The sequence below is a fragment of the Lathyrus oleraceus genome, chromosome 7, assembly GCF_024323335.1.
Source record: "Lathyrus oleraceus cultivar Zhongwan6 chromosome 7, CAAS_Psat_ZW6_1.0, whole genome shotgun sequence".
In the NCBI taxonomy this organism is placed as follows: Eukaryota; Viridiplantae; Streptophyta; class Magnoliopsida; order Fabales; family Fabaceae; genus Lathyrus; species Lathyrus oleraceus.
This window is the reverse complement of record NC_066585.1, coordinates 150,141,627-150,161,880: the sequence shown is the minus strand read 5'-3', so window position 1 is coordinate 150,161,880 and position 20,254 is coordinate 150,141,627. Positions and strand designations below refer to the sequence as shown.

Below are 20,254 nucleotides of genomic sequence, written 5' to 3'. Positions count from 1 at the left end.
GAAATAAGTTAGTAGAGCTTTTTAAACCTAAATATATATATATATATATAAGTTGAGTTAATGATGACTTATTTGGACTTTCCATCCTTACCGACGTTACCGTCCGTTTCCTCTCTCTAAATCCTAAATTATTTCTCTATATCGCCGGCCACAAAACAAAACCCCAAAAAAATCAACATTGATTGAATAATTAGATTAGAATAGATTAGATTCCTTTTGTTTCTTCTTCTCTTCCTTTTCTTTCTGTGTTTATTTCATTGTAGAAGAAAAAATATATATATTAAAGGCTGTATTAAATCATCATTCACCGATTCGATGGTGGCCAGAGGCGTGCCGGGGGAAGCGGTTATGGCCGTGGTCGCCTCCCTTGACTTCACCGAGACATCCAACTGGTGGAGAGATATCAACGACTCCCCTCTCTGGCAGGATCGTACTTTCCATCTCCTTGCCGTCCTCTACGGAATCGTAGCCGCCATCGCTCTCGTATATTCTCCGATTTTTGTTAGGGTTTTCTTTTCTCAAGATCAAAATATTTTTTTTTAATTTTTTAATTTTTGTTGTTGTTGTAATTTTAGGTTCAACTTGTTCGAATACAATTGAGAGTTCCGGAATATGGTTGGACGACGCAGAAGGTCTTTCACTTTCTCAATTTTTTCGTCAATGGGGGTTTGTATCATTCAAATCATTTTCTTCTTTTTTTTTTGAATATTTTTGCTTTGATTTTTTTTATGAATTTTGTTGTTTAATTGTGGTTTTTGCAGTTAGATGTTTAGTTTTCGTTTTCCGTCGAGATGTGCAGAAGTTACAGCCAGAGGTAGGAGTATCTCATTTAAGCTACATGATAAATTTCAAAATCACATAGGATTTAATTCTAACGGCTAAACATTGTGTGTGTAGATTGTCCAACATATGTTACTTGACATGCCCAGTCTTGCTTTCTTTACCACATATGCACTTTTGGTTCTCTTCTGGGCTGAGATTTATTATCAGGCAAGTTTACTTTTTTTTTTTGCAAGTATACATTTTTAAATAACAATTTGTATTGTTAATTTGTTAATATGTGGTCTCATTTTCTGTGATCTTATTTTGCAGGCACGAGCTGTATCTACCGACGGTCTGAGACCAAGTTTCTACACGATTAATGCTGTGGTTTATGTTATTCAGGTGAAAAATCTTGCCTGTGATTGCACTTGTGGTCAACATAGTCGGTTTTACTTGTTTTTTTAGGCAATGGATGTGGAGAGCAACCTATTTACATTTTCATCTTGTATTTCTTAGCTTATATAGTAACACTTACAGTATGTTCAAGTCCTTCGATATTGTTGTTCACATAGCTCTTCTGTACATGGTTGTCAAGATCTCGATCTAAATCTTAAAATCTTAAGATCTTACAATCTTACTCACCCCCAACGATCCCGATCTTAAGTAGAATCTTGTGAATTGTCAAAAAATCGTCAAATCATTGATTTTGTGCAATTTTTGCCAGTTTCAACCATGATTGTCCATTTTCTGGCCATCGCTCTTAAAAGTTGAGAAGGATGAGAAGATGTAGAGGCATAACAATTACTGTTTGTGGGGTTTGTTTCATTTAGATTTAGGGTTTAAAGAATAAACATCTCACTTGTAGGGTTTGTTTTAACCAACTGACTTGCAATCATCCTAGTAATTGATCAAATATGTCCTTAGTGTCTAACAAATGTTACATATTCGCGGGGCTTGTTTCATTTAGATTTAGGGTTTAAAGAATAAAGATCTCACTTGTAGGGTTTGTTTTAACTAACTGACTTACAATCATCCTAGTAATTGATCAAATATGTCCTTAGTATCTAACAAATGTTACATATGGTAGTAATAAAGTATAAAAACTCAATCATACATGTCTAAAGAATATGAAAGAGTCACTTTCTCATGAATACACTTGCCTACTAACACGTATCATGTAAATACACTTTAAATGTATACTTATATTTTTACTTTTTATTTTAGTAGGATCTTACTATTTTTGTTGCGATCTTATGTTTTACAATCTTGTTACCCCCTCTGGATCTTACAAAAATAATTGGGTAGAATTTTCCGATCTTTGCTATGATTTTATATTTTACGATCTTGCTATTCTCTCTCTATCTTATGCAAGATCTTGATCTTGACAACCTTGCTTCTGTATGTAGCCTTTCTGATGGAAGCTCTAAGATCCAAGTTGGTTGCTTTGTTAGATCTGACTAGTGGAACCCCTCCATTTGTTCACATATCCTTCCCCAACCCCAGAAAACTGTTACTGCCCAACACTTGTGTTCCACTCTCATGTATTTTATAATCAATTATCAAATAGAGATGAGAAATTTTCTGGAGTTTATCGAACATTCTCGCATTATTTGATTCCCATGGATAAAAAAGTTATTGCTTCAGACTAACTTAGAAATTGCTGTTGTGGAGGAGTTTCTCTTTAGCAAATTCATTTACAGTGCTGTTGGGCGGGATGATGATGCTGTTCAGCACTCTTTGAGTTCTGGCCTAGGATTGACTTCGGTCAACATGTGCGACCAACAATGAAGGATTCTAGTTATTTTTTGCCTTATGATCTGTGTGTATAGGATATATCATGGGTTTTACTCTTACTCTATAATTTTCAATCTCTAGTAAACTCGAAAACACCTGGCCTGCCCATTATGAATTGAGCTGTTTTGACCTTGATTTAATTGGGTTGACTAACCTACTCCACCTTAAACAGGCCAAATCATGTAGACTTCTTTAGATTTGCAGCACTGTTCTCTGTCAATCTTATTTTTTTGCTTGGATGACATGTAATTCCCGAACATTTACCAAGCATTGTTAGGTTTAGTTGTCTGGTAATTTCCCATTGAGTTTGCTTGTCACTCTGCAACCACAGATCATGCTTAAAGTATTTCTCTATTATCCACCTATCTTGAACTCTTGTAATTTCCAATTTTTTGATTATTACTGTATTGGGGCAGATTCACATTCCTTATAATATATACTCTTAGAATTAGAGTTTGACCTAACTCATCCCTTCAAAACCAACTTATAAGGTGAGAATTACCCCCACTTATAAACGTATGTTCATGCCACATATTGTCTCTGTGTGACTCTTAACAAATAACAATTGTTATTTTGACTTCGTCAAAATCCCTTTGTTTCAAAAGCTTCTTGACGTAACAAAGAGTCTTCACCTTAATCATTGGTCTCTGTACTTAAAGTATTTCTCTATTGAGTCCACCTATCTTGAACAACTATGATAATTTCCAATTTTTGACTCACTGTATCGGGACAGACTCACCCGCATTCCTTATAATATATTCTGCTTGTTTTACTCTAACTTTGTCAAAATCCCTTTGTTTCAAAAGCTTCTTTTCAGTCTCCACTCTCCATGACTCATTTTCTTAGTATTTTTTCATTGATCTATCCCAAAAACCAGAGCTGTTTTCATCATCTACAAAAATATGCGTTTGAGGGAAAAAGATATGGACTCAGTCAACTGTTAGAAGATATGCTTGTTTTTCACTTAAAGCCAGAGCAAAGCTCTGCATTGACTAACCCAACACAAAGATTGTTAGCACTTAACGGGATTCAGGGCGTACTCTCAGGACCTAAACCTTCACCAACAAGCCAACCCCTGGGGTTTAAACATGTACAGAATGAAATGCACCGAAACGCTTAAATCAATACGTCTGGTCTGACACACCTTCCCAACCATTTAATATCTCATGGGTTAGAACTGAGACACCCCCCACACCTTCCCAACCATTTAAAATTTCATGGGTTAGAACCGAGACTCCCCCACCCACCCGGTTTTTAGAACTTTGCATCTCCCAATAATGCCCCAACAGCATAATGCATCCTTTAGCTACAAGTACACTGCCATCCAGCCAACTACCCGATGCTATTCAACCATCAGCTGTTGATCATTTAGACAACTCCATATCGACTGCGTAAAATATCAAAGGCCTGCCCCTAGAGGCTTCCATGGCCTTCATATATGATATTTGTCATGATCTCTCAAGGCGTTTTTTCGTCACATTGCAGAGAAATTACTATAGAATATTACGAACAAACAAATAAGTGGAATTTTAAAGAGTAGTACTACGGACCTTAACACTTCAGAAGGGATACACATTGAAGGTGGATAGTACTTCTCTAATAAGAATAATGGTTTAGGGTTAGAAATAAAGAAACGGGACAAAAACAACTATAGGCATTAAACTGAGAATATAATTGATGGATGTATGATGTTCCAATATCTTAGCCTAGTTTTCATTTATATTTTATACTTTTAATTTAATCAGGTAAAAATACTACTATTACAAGCTCAACTCCATTAGCCATTGAACCATCAACCTAATTTAGGAAACAATCATGAAGAATATTCTAAACCAATCTAAATAATGCTCTTTTACATAATTGATTAAAAATTTATAAACATCTCCCTCTGCTTTTTACCTTTAGTATTTGACACTTATATGTGATATCAGTTCTTTTATTCTTTAGTATTTGACACATATATGGTATCAGTTCTGTTACTCTATAATATCTATTCAGAATTTCAAATAACTGCTATTTTCATGTTGATTAGTTTTGTATTTGTTGACTTCTCTTTTATTTTTAAAATTTTTTATGAAGTCTTCTAATATTTTATTTAAAATGTTTCAGATTGCTTTGTGGTTGATATTATGGTGGAAACCTATCAGCATGCTGGTCATTTTGTCAAAGATATTCTTTGCAGGTTTTTCTGTCTTTTGTTTCTTTATTCTGTGTTGAGGCCAGGCACCAACTATCAGATTTTATTGATCATAATATTAATCGGGTTTTTCGATGCATGTATGTAGGGGTCTCTTTGTTTGCGGCTCTTGGCTTTCTACTCTATGGTGGGAGGTAGTTGTCTTTTTCACTTTTTAACTACATTTATGTGTTTGGTCTACAAAACAAAATTAATGCATCTGGGTTACAAAATAACATTGACTTAGGAATTTGCCCTGTCTGCAGTGAAAAAATACAATAAAAATAATCCATAACAGCATTTATAAAAGCATGTGAATTCTTCAAATCTATACTGCATTTCTGAAATGGTGAAATTCCAGTAGCACGAAAACATAGTCACTATATAAATGTTTTACCAATGGTCACGTTATTTTATAAAGCATGTACTACCATTATAATTCTTACTAGAAACTAAAATGTAACTCCAAAAGCTGTAAATGTTGATGCATATTCTTCATTCAATGTAAATAGTTCATTGTAGTTGTCATGTTCCAATAAGGCACTTCACAGATGTATTTCAAATATAGAATTTTCAATGTCTTATGTATATGCTTCTTTAGTGTCCTTTCATTACCGTACCCACTGTACTTTTTCTGAGCATGGTCTATGACAGATTATTCTTGATGCTGCAACGCTTCCCTGTTGAATCCAAAGGTCGCCGCAAGAAGCTACAAGAGGTACTCAGTCTTTCTTACAAGGGATTTTTTTCCAATGTATATCTTAAGGGCCCGTTCATCCCTCCCCTCCACTCCTTTTCTCTAACTATCTATCTGATCTTTCTAATTCAGGTCGGCTACGTGACTACCATATGTTTTTCATGTTTCCTTATCAGATGTGTTATGGTTAGTCCCCTTTTTCTTCAAATGTGTAATTCTTGTTGCTTGGTTTTTAATATGAGTTTGATCATATTTTAATCTATCAGATGTGCTTTAATGCACTTGATAAAGCGGCTAACATTGATGTATTGGACCATCCCATTCTAAACCTTATATATTTCCTGGTGAGTTTGTTTATTACATTCCTTTAATTTTGTCCTACTGTTGCTCCTTGTTGAGTTCTTCAAGTTATTGTTTACATGGGCTCATACTGAACACTGTTGAAAGCTGATAGTCTCTGCCTGAATTTTTTCCAACACCACTAAATTATGTGCGTAGTTTTATCTATCTTCCTAAATAAATTTTGTCTAGCATGTGATTTGAAGCTGGTCTAGAATTCTTGGTAAGATTGTTTTCACAAGAAACCTAAGTGGCAAGGGAAATTGTTTATCAAATAATCAGGTCATTGCTGTTTTAAATTTCTCCTATTCATACTGTTAAGGGGGGTCTATCTTTAGCAACTTTCTGACCTCATGGGGATTTTTCTCATGGAAAACGGCTAATTAGTGTTTTGATGTCCAATTAAAAAGAAATTGAATTGCTATTCTTAGTTTAATAACTGCAATCTCTCCTATGCTTTTTCTCTTTTATAAACATTTGGTCTCAAGAGTAAGCCATCAAAATGGTAGTTTTTCATGTCATACGTCTCGCTGACCTCTTCTCGCCCTTTTGCTGCAGTTGGTGGAAATATTGCCTTCTTCTTTGGTCCTTTTCATTTTGAGAAAACTACCGCCTAAGCGAGGAATCACACAATATCACCCAATTCGTTAAAAAGGTTAGCATATGGCAAAAACTTAGTCACAAGGCATCATTAGCGGTTATCTGTTTCTTGGATGTTTCTGCACTCCAAGGATAAGAGGACAGAGAAGTCAATCTATAGTATGTTTGTGAGAAAGCTAATATCTTGGTTTTAAACTTCTCCCTTATAAGGTTTGTAGCTTATCTTATGAAACATGACATTTGATGGATTGTCAAACGTGTTGGGCTATGTTATGTATAATAATACAGTAAGATATATTTGCACGCGTCTGTGAAACTAGGAAACTGCTTTTCAGGTTCAACAATTCAACGCATTGAGCAAACTTTTTATGGGAGAACGGGACACGGATAACTTTGTAAAATAGTTTTGAAGTTTAATTTCTATAACTGTTACAAGTCGGTGGAATGTACTGAGATTCTTAAGCCACAATCATAATATTTCATTCAATTATTGTGTATCCCTACATCTTTTTTGTTCGACTAAAATTTTCCTTTTGACTTAAATTTCTTTTCTCTCTCTCTCTCCAAAATATACTTTTAACGGTTGAGACTGATTATCCCTAAATTTTAGGGTAACAGCGTAGTGAAAATTTCCTTAGTGGAATGTTCACTTTTCTCTAGCCTTGTTTCTGGTTCTCCCAAAAGTTCAGTGTCTATGATTTCTAGTTAAGTTCCTCCCTAGTGACAAACCAAGTTTGAGTACTATGGCATGAACAAAATTAACTTACTAGAGAAAGTAAAAGCATTCAAAATTATGAACATGCTTTAACAAGAACCTAACAAGATCAAAGGAGTCATACCTGAGGCCTATTTGCCGGAATTTGTTGATGCCATTGATCAAAGACCTGTTTCTTGTTTGACATCTAACTTGATGAAGGGTTGTGTTGTGAATTTGCTTTATAATATCTTTCCGGTTTCAACAATCAGATGTTAGTCGGGCAGTGTTTGAATGTTTGGTTTGACTTCGTTCAGTGGAAGAATGGTAGGTTTAAATCACTGACTATGTTATGTTAGTTACAAAAATAAAATAATAACAACCTGTTTTATTTGATTCTATAAAATTGTTTTTTAGTTTTCAAATTTTGAAAAGAGTAAAATTTGTTTGATAGTCTAATTTTATAAAATTGTTTTCGAAATTTTTTCTCTATTCAGAAGTTTGAAAATTAGAATAGGTTATAAACAGATTTGATAATCTTATTTACAAAAATTAAAATAGTACAAATTTGTCAATGATAAAATTATATTATTTTTTCTTGTTTTTCTTTTTTTACAATTTTCAAATTTTTTATTTTTTATAAAATAGAATATAGGATAGAACATCCAAAATCTTTTTGTTCGTGGATCAAAACATAAGTATGATAACTGTTAAAAAGTAAATGGTATATTTTTTATTTATAGTTTATTTATACTGAAGCAATCATGTTTTTCTAATAATGAATTTTGATAGATTCAACATACAAAGAAAATGAATTGAGAAACTACATATTATTATCTTCTCTAGAGTCCTATAGACTAGAAAAAAGATTACTACAGAAATTACATACATGCCCTTTTACTTTAAGTGGTTGATGAAATAATTCCATACTTATTTGCTTCCTATAAATTTGGTGTAATCTCTCTTTTCTTGTCTCTGTCTCTTTTGTTTAATAAAATTATACGTTTAAGTTTTAATGTTTTTGTTTTAAAATTGCATGTTAAGTTTTATTGCATTTATGGGAATTTCGTGTATAAAAATTAAATTTGTGTTAGATTTTTCATTAAATTTAAAAACTATAATAATAAATTTGTAATAACATATTGCTTATTCAACTCAGTTGAATAGTTTCGATTTACATATCTCATGTAAAGCGAATTTAGATCAACTTAAGCCTTGATTGGTTTAGACTCTTATGTTTTGTCTCTTCATATATAATAAGATCAATTCAATAACATAGACACTAATAGTGTTTGAACTTGTTTCTGGTTCTAGTTTTATTATTTTTTTTACGAGATACTTTATTTCATAGCATCTATTAGAAGATAAATTTTTTTGCGGGTACCAGCATAATATTAGGTATTCAAGCATAGTCCTAAAAGCGCAAATTTTAGTCTACCATCCTCGTACTCCTTTCACTCGTCTCGATACTTCTCGTTTCTTGTAGACAAAGACATACCAGCTCATTACAGAAATGACAAACTGTAAATCATTACAGAAATGACAAACTGTAAAAGAAAGTTACGCGACATATCATGAATTTAACTAACTAAAGTCTAATGCATTCTCCTTGTTAAAAAATGACCAGGGTCAATTTTAAAAAGACATACCACAGGAGATAAGACTACTTTACCAACACTAAAATGGGCCTCAGACATGGTTTCTATTACTATCTCAAGTCCCAGCCTCAGGTCCATATCAAGAATCAAGATATAACACATCATGACTTCTTTCATGATTTGCGGCTGAAATTAAAATCATGCATCATCATTGCACGAGGATGATAAATAAAAGATTTCTAACTTAAAAGAGAATTAGAAAAAATACGAAGGCAGTCAGTCAGAATCTTCATCCTCAAAAGAAGGAATTCTCCTAAAGCGAGCCAAGGATCGATCATGTGGATGTATATTTTTATCATGCACTATTGATCTCTTTCGCTTGGTTGGAAAACCACATCCAGAAACTGAATCATATAAGCCTCCCATACTAGTCTCCTTTCTAGAGTTGGCACTTTCATCCAGAATGCTGCAAAACAATCCCCCATTAATGTCAAATAAAATCAATTACGAAACAATCACTTGATGACATGCTCTAAACAATACATTCAATGTTCAAACACATTTCTTAAATAAAGTCTTAATCCCATTATAAGAAACCAATTCCCACATGAATGATTTTATATTAAACACAACCCTCATGCAAGAACCCTTAATGTGTAGAATCGGCAGACAATGTATAAGCCCCCTTACATTGTGTAGAAATTTATTTTTTCAATATTTATAAGAACAACGATAAATAGGATCAAACACAACCTCAGGGCGTGGAAGCTCTTATACCATGTCTAAACCATCTCTCCCAAAAGCTTGAGCAATTGGGTGAAGCCACATGCATGATTTTTATACATAACACCCATCCAATAGCCTAGTATGTGCCATATGCTTCAAGACTAATTAAAAGAAAAAGAATATATGAAGATAAGATCCAATTGATGCAAGTTGAGCATCGATTTGTCAATCATTTGTTTCCCTCTTAAGATGACATATGGTTTGTTGGTTTGAAATTTCATGCTATTCAATTTTGCATTCAAAATAAATTTGATAGCATTTGTAATTCAATAATAACACTATCGCGGGTAGAACTGGTCAGCAGACATCCTTCTATGGAACATTAGACCAAACCATTGCAGGAGAACAAAAACAAGAGATTGGCAAGAAAACAGTAACATAAAAAGTTATATTTTAGTCAATGTTTTTGTAAAATACTCCTATAAAAACAATCACATTAACATACTGTAAAAAAAATACTAGGAAAGGGAAAATAGGACAAATTCAATACACATTCAGAGCTAAGGTTACTAGCAACCAAGAATGGCCATACCGTTGTCGAATTATTTTAAAAGCTTCTTTTGTGGCGTATGGCAGCCCAGTCTTTGGATCACGGTACCTGTATCGAGAGAGAACTTCTTAACAATATTTGAGGTACATTAGTAATAGATTAAGGAAAATATTTGAACTGAACTACTATTAATCAGTGACAATCACAGCATTCATAAAAGTTCATATGATGCAATTTGGAAAGGAAAAAAAAATAATCAAGAAGAATTGTAATAAGGGAGAGACCAATTGAAACAGAAGAGCAACCTAGACAACACACCTAAAGTTTGACTACAACGAACACACTAGAAGGCAAATTTGATGTATAATGTATAAAAATCATTAAGTGATTATTTCATCCAAGGAAAGCATCACCAAACTTCATCAACAATCAACATTAGAGCTAGAACCTCTTGAAGATACCTCTAAATACAAAATAAATGATTAATCGTGATACACATCCACTATAAATGTATTTCTTTCTCATCTTGGAAGAGACCCATTGTTAATGCTTGACCCATTTTATTGCCAAATGCTACACAATTTGTACAATATAACCCCATCTATAGAAAATAATCTCCAAAGCAAGGTTCCATTGGCTTTTTCCCATAAATATCTAATTTTAAATGAATTTAAAATCCTAAATCTATTCAACCAATTAGTCTATTTTTAAAGATTAAATCACTTACAAAAGAAACCAAAGCTGAAAGCCATATATGTGCATAAACTATAGTATAGAAAATAAACAATTATCAAGTGGTTCCAAATTGCAAACAGTGTGTCTCTCACATTCTAACCAGGATATTGAAGAATAAAACAATAACCACTATTGGCAAGTGAGGCTCTTACTTGGCAGGCAAACCAGTAATCACGCAAACAGGTTGTTCTGGATCTGAAAAGAAATAGACGTAGATCATATAAGTGAAGAAAACAATTGAAACAAATAGTTACTTAGCTACCTAGAATTTCCTGAAGCTGGGTACTTTAAATTCTTCCCAATATTGTGAAAATCATAGAAGTCACATATTGTAAGCTTTATGTACAAAGAAACGGGATATGTAACATTCTTCAACATAAAATGAACAAAATTATAGAGCTAGCACAAGAGGGACGCACATTCTTGAGGTGTTGTGGCAATATCTGAGTGAAATGACGCCCCTTTAGCAAACTCCAGATAATTACAACCTGGAAAAACAACAGATTGCTATATGTAAAAAGACAACAACCAATATGACCGAATGAAATGCAGCATCCAAAGAAGCTATTATTTAACTTTTTTATTTGCTAAAAATCCAACCATTTTGTGAAACGTAGCGTATCTGTGGACCATTATAGACAGTTTTATGCACAATCGCTCTTCTCTTAACTTCTTCCTCTCTGGCTAAAACTCGCTCCAAGTTTCGCAGGTTCATAATTTCTGCAGAGCCAAAAACATAATTAAAACACCAGCTTAAAAATTAAAACAAACAAACAAGCAAAGATATTAATAAGCGAGTAGATGTTAAGTATTTATAATATCAACCTGTTTGAGCAGCTTCCAAAAGCATCTCCTCTTGTGACATTTTCTTCTCCTCACCTTCTTTCTTCCTTTTTATTACTGGCTGAGCCAAAGCAAAACCAAAAAATATATATTAAAAATTCAAACCATAATAATTTACTCAAAAACTGATAATATGGATAGACTTATTTGAGTTTATCTACTAGCACAAGCACTTGTAAAACTATTTGAGAAAGCTTATGTAAACAGTTTATGACATGTCCATAAGCTTTTTTTCAGCTTATTTTCACCAGCTCTCCAAAATAGCTTACGAAAACAATCTGACTTTATATTATCTTTTGCAACAGAAATATATGATACCTACACACTTAGGATATAAACACTTAATTAAGCTGATTATACAAACAGGCCTAAACCTAATCAAACCTAATCACATGGACATAGAGGAGTAGTGACCTTGCTGGTTGCTTGTATAGCAGCACGAATGGCTTCTCTTTCAGCTTGTCGCACAATGACTGAAGTTCTGGTGGACTTCCTAATCATTATCTCCTTTGCATCATCATGGTGTTCCCCAGAAACACTAGGTTTGTTGTTGTTATTATCATCTTCCTGATCATCCTTTTTGGGAGAATTTTCCAAATTAGATAAAACTTTCTTCTTTTTCTTCTTCTTAGCCGGCGTCTTCCCAGGAACTATCAATCGCTTCTTCTTATTCATTCTTTCATCGGCGTCAACCTGAGGTTGTTCCTCATCAGGTTCAGGCTCCTGAAAATATAAAGATTGAAGAATTAGTTAAATTGAATTATGCAATTGTTGTGAATGAGTTTGAGAGAGAGATATAGATACGTCTTGGTCGAAATCGGAGTCGAATTCGTCGGCGATTTCGGCTTCCTCTTGGTAGTTATCGTCTTCTTCTTCATCTTTGAGAGCGTCTTGGCCCCAGAACAATTCGTCTTGTTGAACTTCGTCGTCGAGAAGCTTCGAGAGACGTTTGCCCCTTGTCGCTCGAGATGCACGATCCAGGAGTAGAAGAGCCGCTTTCTCGTTTTCGCCTGAATTTTTTTCTTCCATTTTTCGAAAGAACTCTGCTTCGGTTTAGTGTTTGCCCTTACTGCCAAATATTCGAGTAATTTTTAGCATTGAATTATGATATTCAGTTTAAAATATGAGACTGGTAAAAAAATGTTCAAAATATAAGTTTAAATGTATTTTAAAAATGAGACAACGAGTGATGAATCAATTACGACCACGAATCAGATTGAATATTTCAAAATATTTGTTTGATATGATAAAATAATATATTTTTATTGGATGAAAGTGTAAAAAAGTTTTACACCGTCAGATCATCATGGAATTATATTTTCGGAATCTTATTGGAAAAGCAATAATTTTATTTTAAGGATTTTTTTTAAAATAACCATATTTTTTAATTAAAATTTTAAAATAACATATTTTTTAAAATATTTATGGGAATAACCACATTTCATGAAACATGCACCAGTTGGACTGCGCATCTATTTTTCATTCAACTGATGCGCCAATGGTTTGGGCGCATGCATTGAAATATTGTATTCACTAACGCCACATGCAATAGTGCATGCATGTAGCCATGTGTGTACGTCACTGCTCCACAACTCACCTATTATAAATACAACATCTCTCACATATGTCCTAGTCCACTTCTCCAATGGAATATTGTCGATCCACCGTACTGCATCTGCTTTTGACAATTTGATGTCTTTCCGGTAGTGTTTGAAAGAATGTTCTATTAATGCATACCATGTGTTGACGACCTTCTTCCACAACGTTTTGTCTTTGATATTCCACATGAAATTTTGAGCGATATGTCTAATGCAGTAGACATGCATCGAAGGAGGATCTTGTCAGACATTATCAATGTTTTTGTAGGCACTGACTATTGAAGGGTGTCGGTCGGAGATCAAACATAAGTTAAGCCGAGGAGCAACATACATATCCTCTAATCATGTCAAATTCTTATACAGTTTATTTGGAGGTCGTATATGGCTCTTGATCATCAGGTTAACCATGATGATGATGCAGTTTGGACAACAAAAATATCAATCATTCAGTTCACTACTATGGAGATGCACCAGAGTGACCGTGTAAAACTGCAGTTCGGCATGCAACGACAAATCCCCGTCCAAGAACAATATCAACCCACCCAAACTCAACGACCAACCTCACACCATCACCCTACCATATACACTCAATCATCAAACACCCAACATCGCAACCAATTCATGTCACACACCCAAACTCAAAACCAGAAACCAAACTCTAACCACCAACAACCATACGCATACACCACAACAATCTATAGCCCGGATGATTCATACGATTCAACGTCATGCCATCGTAGCCTCCCACTAATGAACACCCACACATTTCATCGTCACAACACCCAACCATTATTTTGACTTTAGTGCACCACAAGAACCATTGTTTTGTTTTCAAAACGATTAAATGTCCCAATTCGGGCAACCACACCGTCCATAAACCAATCAACTACAACGACCCAACTACGACAACATGAACATCGAACTCAATTACAGAAGCGTCGTTGGCGACAACCACCCAAACTATTAGGGAGAAATGATGACAAATCTATCAAATATCGTTAGGCCTTCCACCGGATCTTCACACCAGCCACCATTGCATCATGTCAGCACTCAAAGACCCTAATTACCTCAGGGAAATCGAGGGAGACCTATAAGACAGGCTAACGTACCTACATGTGGAATATGGGCGTTTCAATCGAGTGGATCATTGATTTTCTTGTCAATTGTTATGTATTTTAATTTTATATTATAATATTAATAATTTTTTTATTTACGTATTTAATTTGATTATTTATAAATATAAATTTAAAATTAAAAATAATTGCATAGTGCATGTGCCACATGCATTGGCGCATACATATGATGTAGTGTATGCAATCGTCAGTGCAATTGGCTTCCATACATGCATACACCCAAGCCATTAGCACCTATGTTCAGTAGAAAATTAGGTCCGTCAGTCCAACTGACGCATGCTTAATGAAACATGATTATTTCCGTAAATATTTTGAAAAATATGTTATTTTAGAATTTTATTTGAAAAATATGTTATTTTAAAAACAAAATTCCATTTTAAGTTTGTAAAAAGATAATGTTAATTTGTGTTTTATTGAGCACAACTTAAGAATTAAATAAAAAATATTATTTTAAAAATTGTGTAGATTTCAATAAAAATATTAATTTTTTATATATATGATTTTATTATAAGTAAATTTCTTAACTTGTGTTTTAAAGATACAAATTAGATTACCCTTTTAAAAATTATTTAAGGAATATTTCTATATAATTTTTATTATATAAAATGGAGTAATGTATTTTATAACTCCCATTAAGTAATAATTAATTCTCTCTATTAAACTTTGTAATTTGAATTTCAAAATCATTTTAGGAGTAAGACGTGAAAGGAATCTAGAGCTGTCATATTTTAAATGTTTATCAAAATATATGTAAATGTTAACTCAATAGAGAGGTTTTTTTTTAAGGATTTAAGATAAAATATATTTTTTAAGATTTATGTTGAGATTTCTCTATTGTTTAACTTTATATATTTATTAAATACAATTAGATTTTTGTTAAATATATTTTTATTATTATTATGGTTATGAGAGATTATAATAATCTGAGAGGTTGTATTATAAATAAAAAGTCTAATTTTATATTCTTCGAGGTAAGTAAATTGTCTTAAATTTATTGATATTATAGATATATAAATATATATATATATATATATATATATATATATATATATATATATATATATATATATATATATATATTATTTAATTTGTAGGCACATCAACAAGATAATAGTTGAATTTGTGTTATTATATAATAAAAAATATATTTGACATTATCCATTCTGGTATATTTCAATGACTACATGGTAATAACAAAATATTTTAATGTTTAATATGTAAATTACATCATATTATGTTTTAATATGTTTTCGTTTAATTTATTTTATTGTTTGGATTTGTAGATATATGATGATTCATTATCATATGACAAAGATGTTATTGATAATATCCAACAACTTTGGGTTCAATTCTTTTTGCAAATAGTGGAAGAACAACATTAATTTAAAGAGAAAGAAACAAGGAGTTAGATAAAAAATGATGTTGTATAAGAATTAATATTGACTTACTAATTAATATTGTTGTTAATATAATATTATTTTTGAATTTTGATTTACACTCTTTGGTATAATTTGTTAAAGTTAAACTAAAATTTCAGAATTTAATTTTGTTCAAATGGAAAGTTAATGAAAAATTTACAAGTTATGTAACCTCAACTTGATTTAAGATTCAACAATTATGTTATGTATTTTTTCATCCATTTTAGAGTGGTTGATGATTCATTTATAATTAAATCACACTCGATGTCATTTATGATACTAACTTTAATGAAGAACATGTGTGACAAATACGTTATACAAACCTTATAAAAAAAGTTTATACACCTAATTTAAGGGGGAAAAAAGACGTGAAAGATTGATTTATAACCAAATAACCCAGTTAAACTTTTAACACCAAATTTTGGAGAAAATTGGTTAGTTTGAACACGGTCGGCCCAATCATATCGGAGGCCCCGTTCTAATTACAAAAATGGACCCAAGTTTTTTTTAAAATACAATAATAATAATTAAAAAAAATATATCAAAAATACAATTATGTATTAATTAAAAATAAATTTAATTATAATTATTTTGAGTTTTGATCATTCTTGATTTTTACATGTATTGAGTTTTTATCCTAACATTTCTTTCAATTATTGAACTTTTTAAATAATATTTTATTTATTTTTATTAATGTTTATAAAAAAAATTAAAATTTTCAAAAATTGAGACCCTCTAATATTTGGGGTCCTGTGCTGCAGCACATACTGTACTTGCACATGGCCGACCCTGAGTTTGAATACTCGTATGTAACACTTATAACACTAATTTATCACTTGTGTTAAATTGATTTTTCATACCTTTTTTAAAATTGGTGTCAAAATCATACTTACAATACCGGTAGCAACAACATCGGAAAAAAAAACAGGCATTAAATCTCTACAAAAATTGGTGTTAAATCCCTTATCTACACTAGTGTAATTACAAAAATGGGAAGGCACGTACTTGAAGGTAAGATTATATCCGATGACAATATTGGTCAAATGATTTTTATTTCAAGGTTATCATTAACTCCTTCGGATAAAAGAATTCCTTTCGAATTTCAACATCCCCAATTTTCTTTAATAGTTTCATTTGCAACGACTATCAACAAAAGTTAAGGTCAATCGCTTAAATTCGTTGGAGTATACCTATCCTAGTCAATTTTTTCTCATGGACAACTATATGTGGCACTATCAAGAGTTACTTAAAAAAAGATTAAAGATATTGCTAACCGACGACGAATGTCAAGATACAAGTGAAATTAAAAATGTTGTTTACAAAGAAGTCTTTTGGAATGTTCAATAATTATTTGTTAATTATTTGTCAATAACTATGTAAAATTCAAAAGTGTCATACTTTATGCAAGTCTAAATCTTATATTAAAGTGATTATGTTATAAGTTTATTTGCAATTTTTTCGTACATTATATTGATTTATATATATGATGTTCAAATATATATATATATATATATATATATATATATATATATATATATATATATATATTATATATATATATATATTATATATATAGTAGAGAGAGAGAGAGAAGAGAGAGAGAGAGAGGAGAGAGAGAGAGAGAGAGAGAGAGGAGAGAGAGAGGAGAGAGAGAGAGAGAGAGAGAGAGAAGAGAGAAGAGAGAGAGAGAGAGAGAGAGAGAAGAGAGAGAGAGAGAGTAGAGAGAGAGAGAGAGAGGAGAGAGAGAGAGAGAGAGAGAGAGAGAGAGAGAGAAGAGGAGAGAGAAGAGAGAGAGAGCAGAGAGAGAGAGGGAGAGCAGAGAGAGAGAGAGGAGAGAAGAGGAGAGAGAGAAGAGAAGAGAGAGAGAGAGAGAGAGGTTTTTTTAAGGGTGGACGGCGGTCAGTTATTGGTGGGTTCAGGCCCAAAATAGCTAATCCAAACTAACCCATTGTTGGAAAAGTTAAACCCAATTTCATCCAAAACTATGTTTGATTTTATCGATTGACGAATTATCGGTTTAATCGGTTTGGATTACTAAAAAGCAAAAAAAAATATTTTTTTTAAATAAATATTTTTTGACCAATACATCTTAACCCAAATTCTATCATTCCAGTAAAACTCGTCACATTAATACTCATTAAACTTCATTCATATTTTATATCGAACCAATTAACCATAACTTATCATTATATTAGATTTTCACCATAATCTAAGTGATAAACTATTAACACTATATTACAATTCCATCATCATTCAAGTAATAAACTAATATATTATATTTCAAGTTCATTACAAGCCAACAATATCCACAACATATTCATAAAAAAAGTGAACTACATCACCATCACAACATCGACATTCCATCGTCATCATTCCATCACCGTTACATGATTAAAGTGACTACAATATGTCATAAAAGTGAAACAACAAAATGCATTCGATAAGAACAAACTATCTAAATGTTTACTATTAATCAGAAACTATCAACATGAAAAGTGAAACAACAACACTTAGTGTTCCATGAAACATCTAAATATTTACTATGAGTCACAAACTATCATCACCAAAATAAGAACAATGTCAAAAATGAAATTTCAACAACAAATTCATACTAAAAAATTAAGGGATTTTGTCTATCACCATAGGTTACTATCTTCGCAATACAGTGCAATAAATCTACCACATATTCCTGCAGCAAACAACAAGAACAATTGTATGCAAATGACTTGGTAGTTTGCTGAGGAAAATAGCAAATTGTTAAAATACTAATATGTTATGGATACTAAAAAGAGCATACTTAACATGTCTAGAAAAAATATTCAAAAACCTGTTTTTTGGCAATTTTTTTTGGAAATTACTCCATACATATACTCCACTAAATGCAGTAGACTTCATGATTAAAATGCAATAAACTTCATGACTAAAATGTATTCCATACATATATTCCATACATAAAACTTACTCCATACATATACTCCATAGTCCATACATATACTTCATATATAAAACTTACTCCATACATATACTCCACTAAATACAATAGACTATATGATTAAAATTTACTCCATATTATACTCCATATATATTATACTCAATTAAAATCACTCAGGAATAACAATCGCAAACTAATGTTAGCTTCATAGTGTTACATTAAACACTTGCATCCAGTTGTAAAGAGTTGTCTCAATGATAATGCTACTTTATAAGAATATCAAGAGGTGTGTTCAGTTCAATATGTTTCAATCAATTTTATTTACATACTCATTAGTCATTATCAAGATCCAAATTATACAACAAAACCACTAAATGCAGTCAACTTCATGATCAAAATTTATTCCATACTCTACTCAATAAATTTTTTTCCATATATACCTAAATGCACACACACATATATTCAAAAACCAACAACAGAAACAAAAATAGAAAAACATTGAACTACATACATATACTCTTATGTTCAACTCCATACACACTCACAATCAAGCATACATTTTTTTCCGGGGGATGAGGAACTAGATCCCATGTACTGCTTTGAAGACCACACATCTCATCAATCATTGCCTGTTGATCGGTCATCATTTTCACTATGTTTTCGTTACTTATCCGACAAGAAATAAAGGATTTTGAGACACTATGTACGCATTATGGTACCTTTAAAATTATTTTTCATTCCCGTAAATTATTTAAGCAATTTTATTAATTGTTAGTTTTATTTTGTGTTTTCGTGATTTTACGCTTTGGTTGTCGTGTTTATGCCCTTCGGCTCCACCTAAAAGATCCAACGGACTCAATGCGAGAAAGTGAAAAGTTCCGAAATTCGAAAAAAGAAGATTTCCCAGTTCATAAGGCCTAACACGGCCACCCGTGTCACCTGACATAGGCCGTGTCAGGAGAAAGGAAAAATAAGTACAAGTAATGCCCAAGACAGTGGCCTGACACGGCCGCCCGTGTCAGCAAGTAAACAACAAGGAAAAGAGCTAACACGGCCGCCCGTGTCAGTCCAAAACGCTAATTTTCTAGTTTTCGGGCTTTTTCATCGGGCTTGAGCTGCAGGGACGTTTTGGAGATTTCCACCTTTTGCCAATGGATTTTCACTATATTAGGAGAGTTTCTACAAGAGAAAGATCATCTTGGAACGAGGGGACACAAAATTGTCAGACGATCAGGGATTACAAAGATCAAGGAATTCGGAGAGCGAAAGGTTTTCATGAGTGGAAGCGATTGAAGACAAGTCATTCAATTGCTTGCAATGTGTATTTTTTATCTTGAATTTGTTTTGAACAATATGAGTAACTAAACCCCCAAATACTAGGGGGTGTTCCTCATTTATGATTGCATTTATAATATTGTTTTTACGGTAATCTTTTGATGTGCTTAATGCTTTCTCTTTCGGGCCAATCGAGATTGTTGTGTGGTTATCAATTAGGATGGACCACCATTGGTAAGGTTTTCATAAGATTACTCTGCAGTAGATATCACCTAGGACTAGGGATATCCTGTATGAATCAGAGCATTCTTGATATAATAAAGCTTAATTTCACCCTAATTGCATATGGACATAGAAATTAGGGTAGAATGATTAAAAGTTTTC

At 32.5% G+C, this 20,254-nt stretch overlaps 2 protein-coding genes across 2 annotated transcripts; one reads left to right on the top strand and one right to left on the bottom strand.

Annotated features, from left to right (window-relative positions):
* LOC127107456 (tobamovirus multiplication protein 3) lies at positions 1-6,865 on the top strand. The gene is made up of 11 exons (XM_051044743.1): positions 1-483; positions 576-666; positions 762-814; positions 898-990; positions 1,093-1,164; positions 4,666-4,738; positions 4,842-4,887; positions 5,387-5,450; positions 5,562-5,615; positions 5,696-5,773; positions 6,327-6,865. The coding sequence occupies exons 1-11, from the start codon at positions 316-318 to the stop codon at positions 6,417-6,419; spliced, it is 885 nt and encodes a 294-aa protein (XP_050900700.1). The 5' UTR covers positions 1-315; the 3' UTR covers positions 6,420-6,865.
* A 1,772-nt stretch (positions 6,866-8,637) lies between these two features.
* On the bottom strand, positions 8,638-12,620 carry LOC127107455 (SWR1 complex subunit 2). The gene is made up of 8 exons (XM_051044742.1): positions 12,319-12,620; positions 11,929-12,237; positions 11,497-11,575; positions 11,272-11,391; positions 11,091-11,159; positions 10,824-10,866; positions 9,979-10,044; positions 8,638-9,126 (listed from the first exon to the last, which is right to left on the bottom strand). Exons 1-8 carry the CDS (start codon positions 12,541-12,543, stop codon positions 8,937-8,939), a joined length of 1,101 nt encoding a protein of 366 aa, XP_050900699.1. The 5' UTR covers positions 12,544-12,620; the 3' UTR covers positions 8,638-8,936.
* Positions 12,621-20,254: the final 7,634 nt, after the last annotated feature.

Bases quoted from the DNA above. Each gene is read 5' to 3' on its own strand.
- LOC127107456 (XM_051044743.1), top strand. From the start codon at position 316: ATGGTGGCCAGAGGCGTGCCGGGGGAAGCGGTTATGGCCGTGGTCGCC. The intron at 815-897 runs GTAGGAGTATCT...TTGTGTGTGTAG, and splicing joins TGCAGAAGTTACAGCCAGAG to ATTGTCCAACATATGTTACT. The intron at 4,739-4,841 runs GTTTTTCTGTCT...GCATGTATGTAG, and splicing joins GTCAAAGATATTCTTTGCAG to GGGTCTCTTTGTTTGCGGCT.
- LOC127107455 (XM_051044742.1), bottom strand. From the start codon at position 12,543: ATGGAAGAAAAAAATTCAGGCGAAAACGAGAAAGCGGCTCTTCTACTC. The intron at 10,045-10,823 runs GTAAGAGCCTCA...CTCTCGATACAG, and splicing joins ATTACTGGTTTGCCTGCCAA to GTACCGTGATCCAAAGACTG. The intron at 9,127-9,978 runs GTATGGCCATTC...ATTGTTTTGCAG, and splicing joins TTTAAAATAATTCGACAACG to CATTCTGGATGAAAGTGCCA.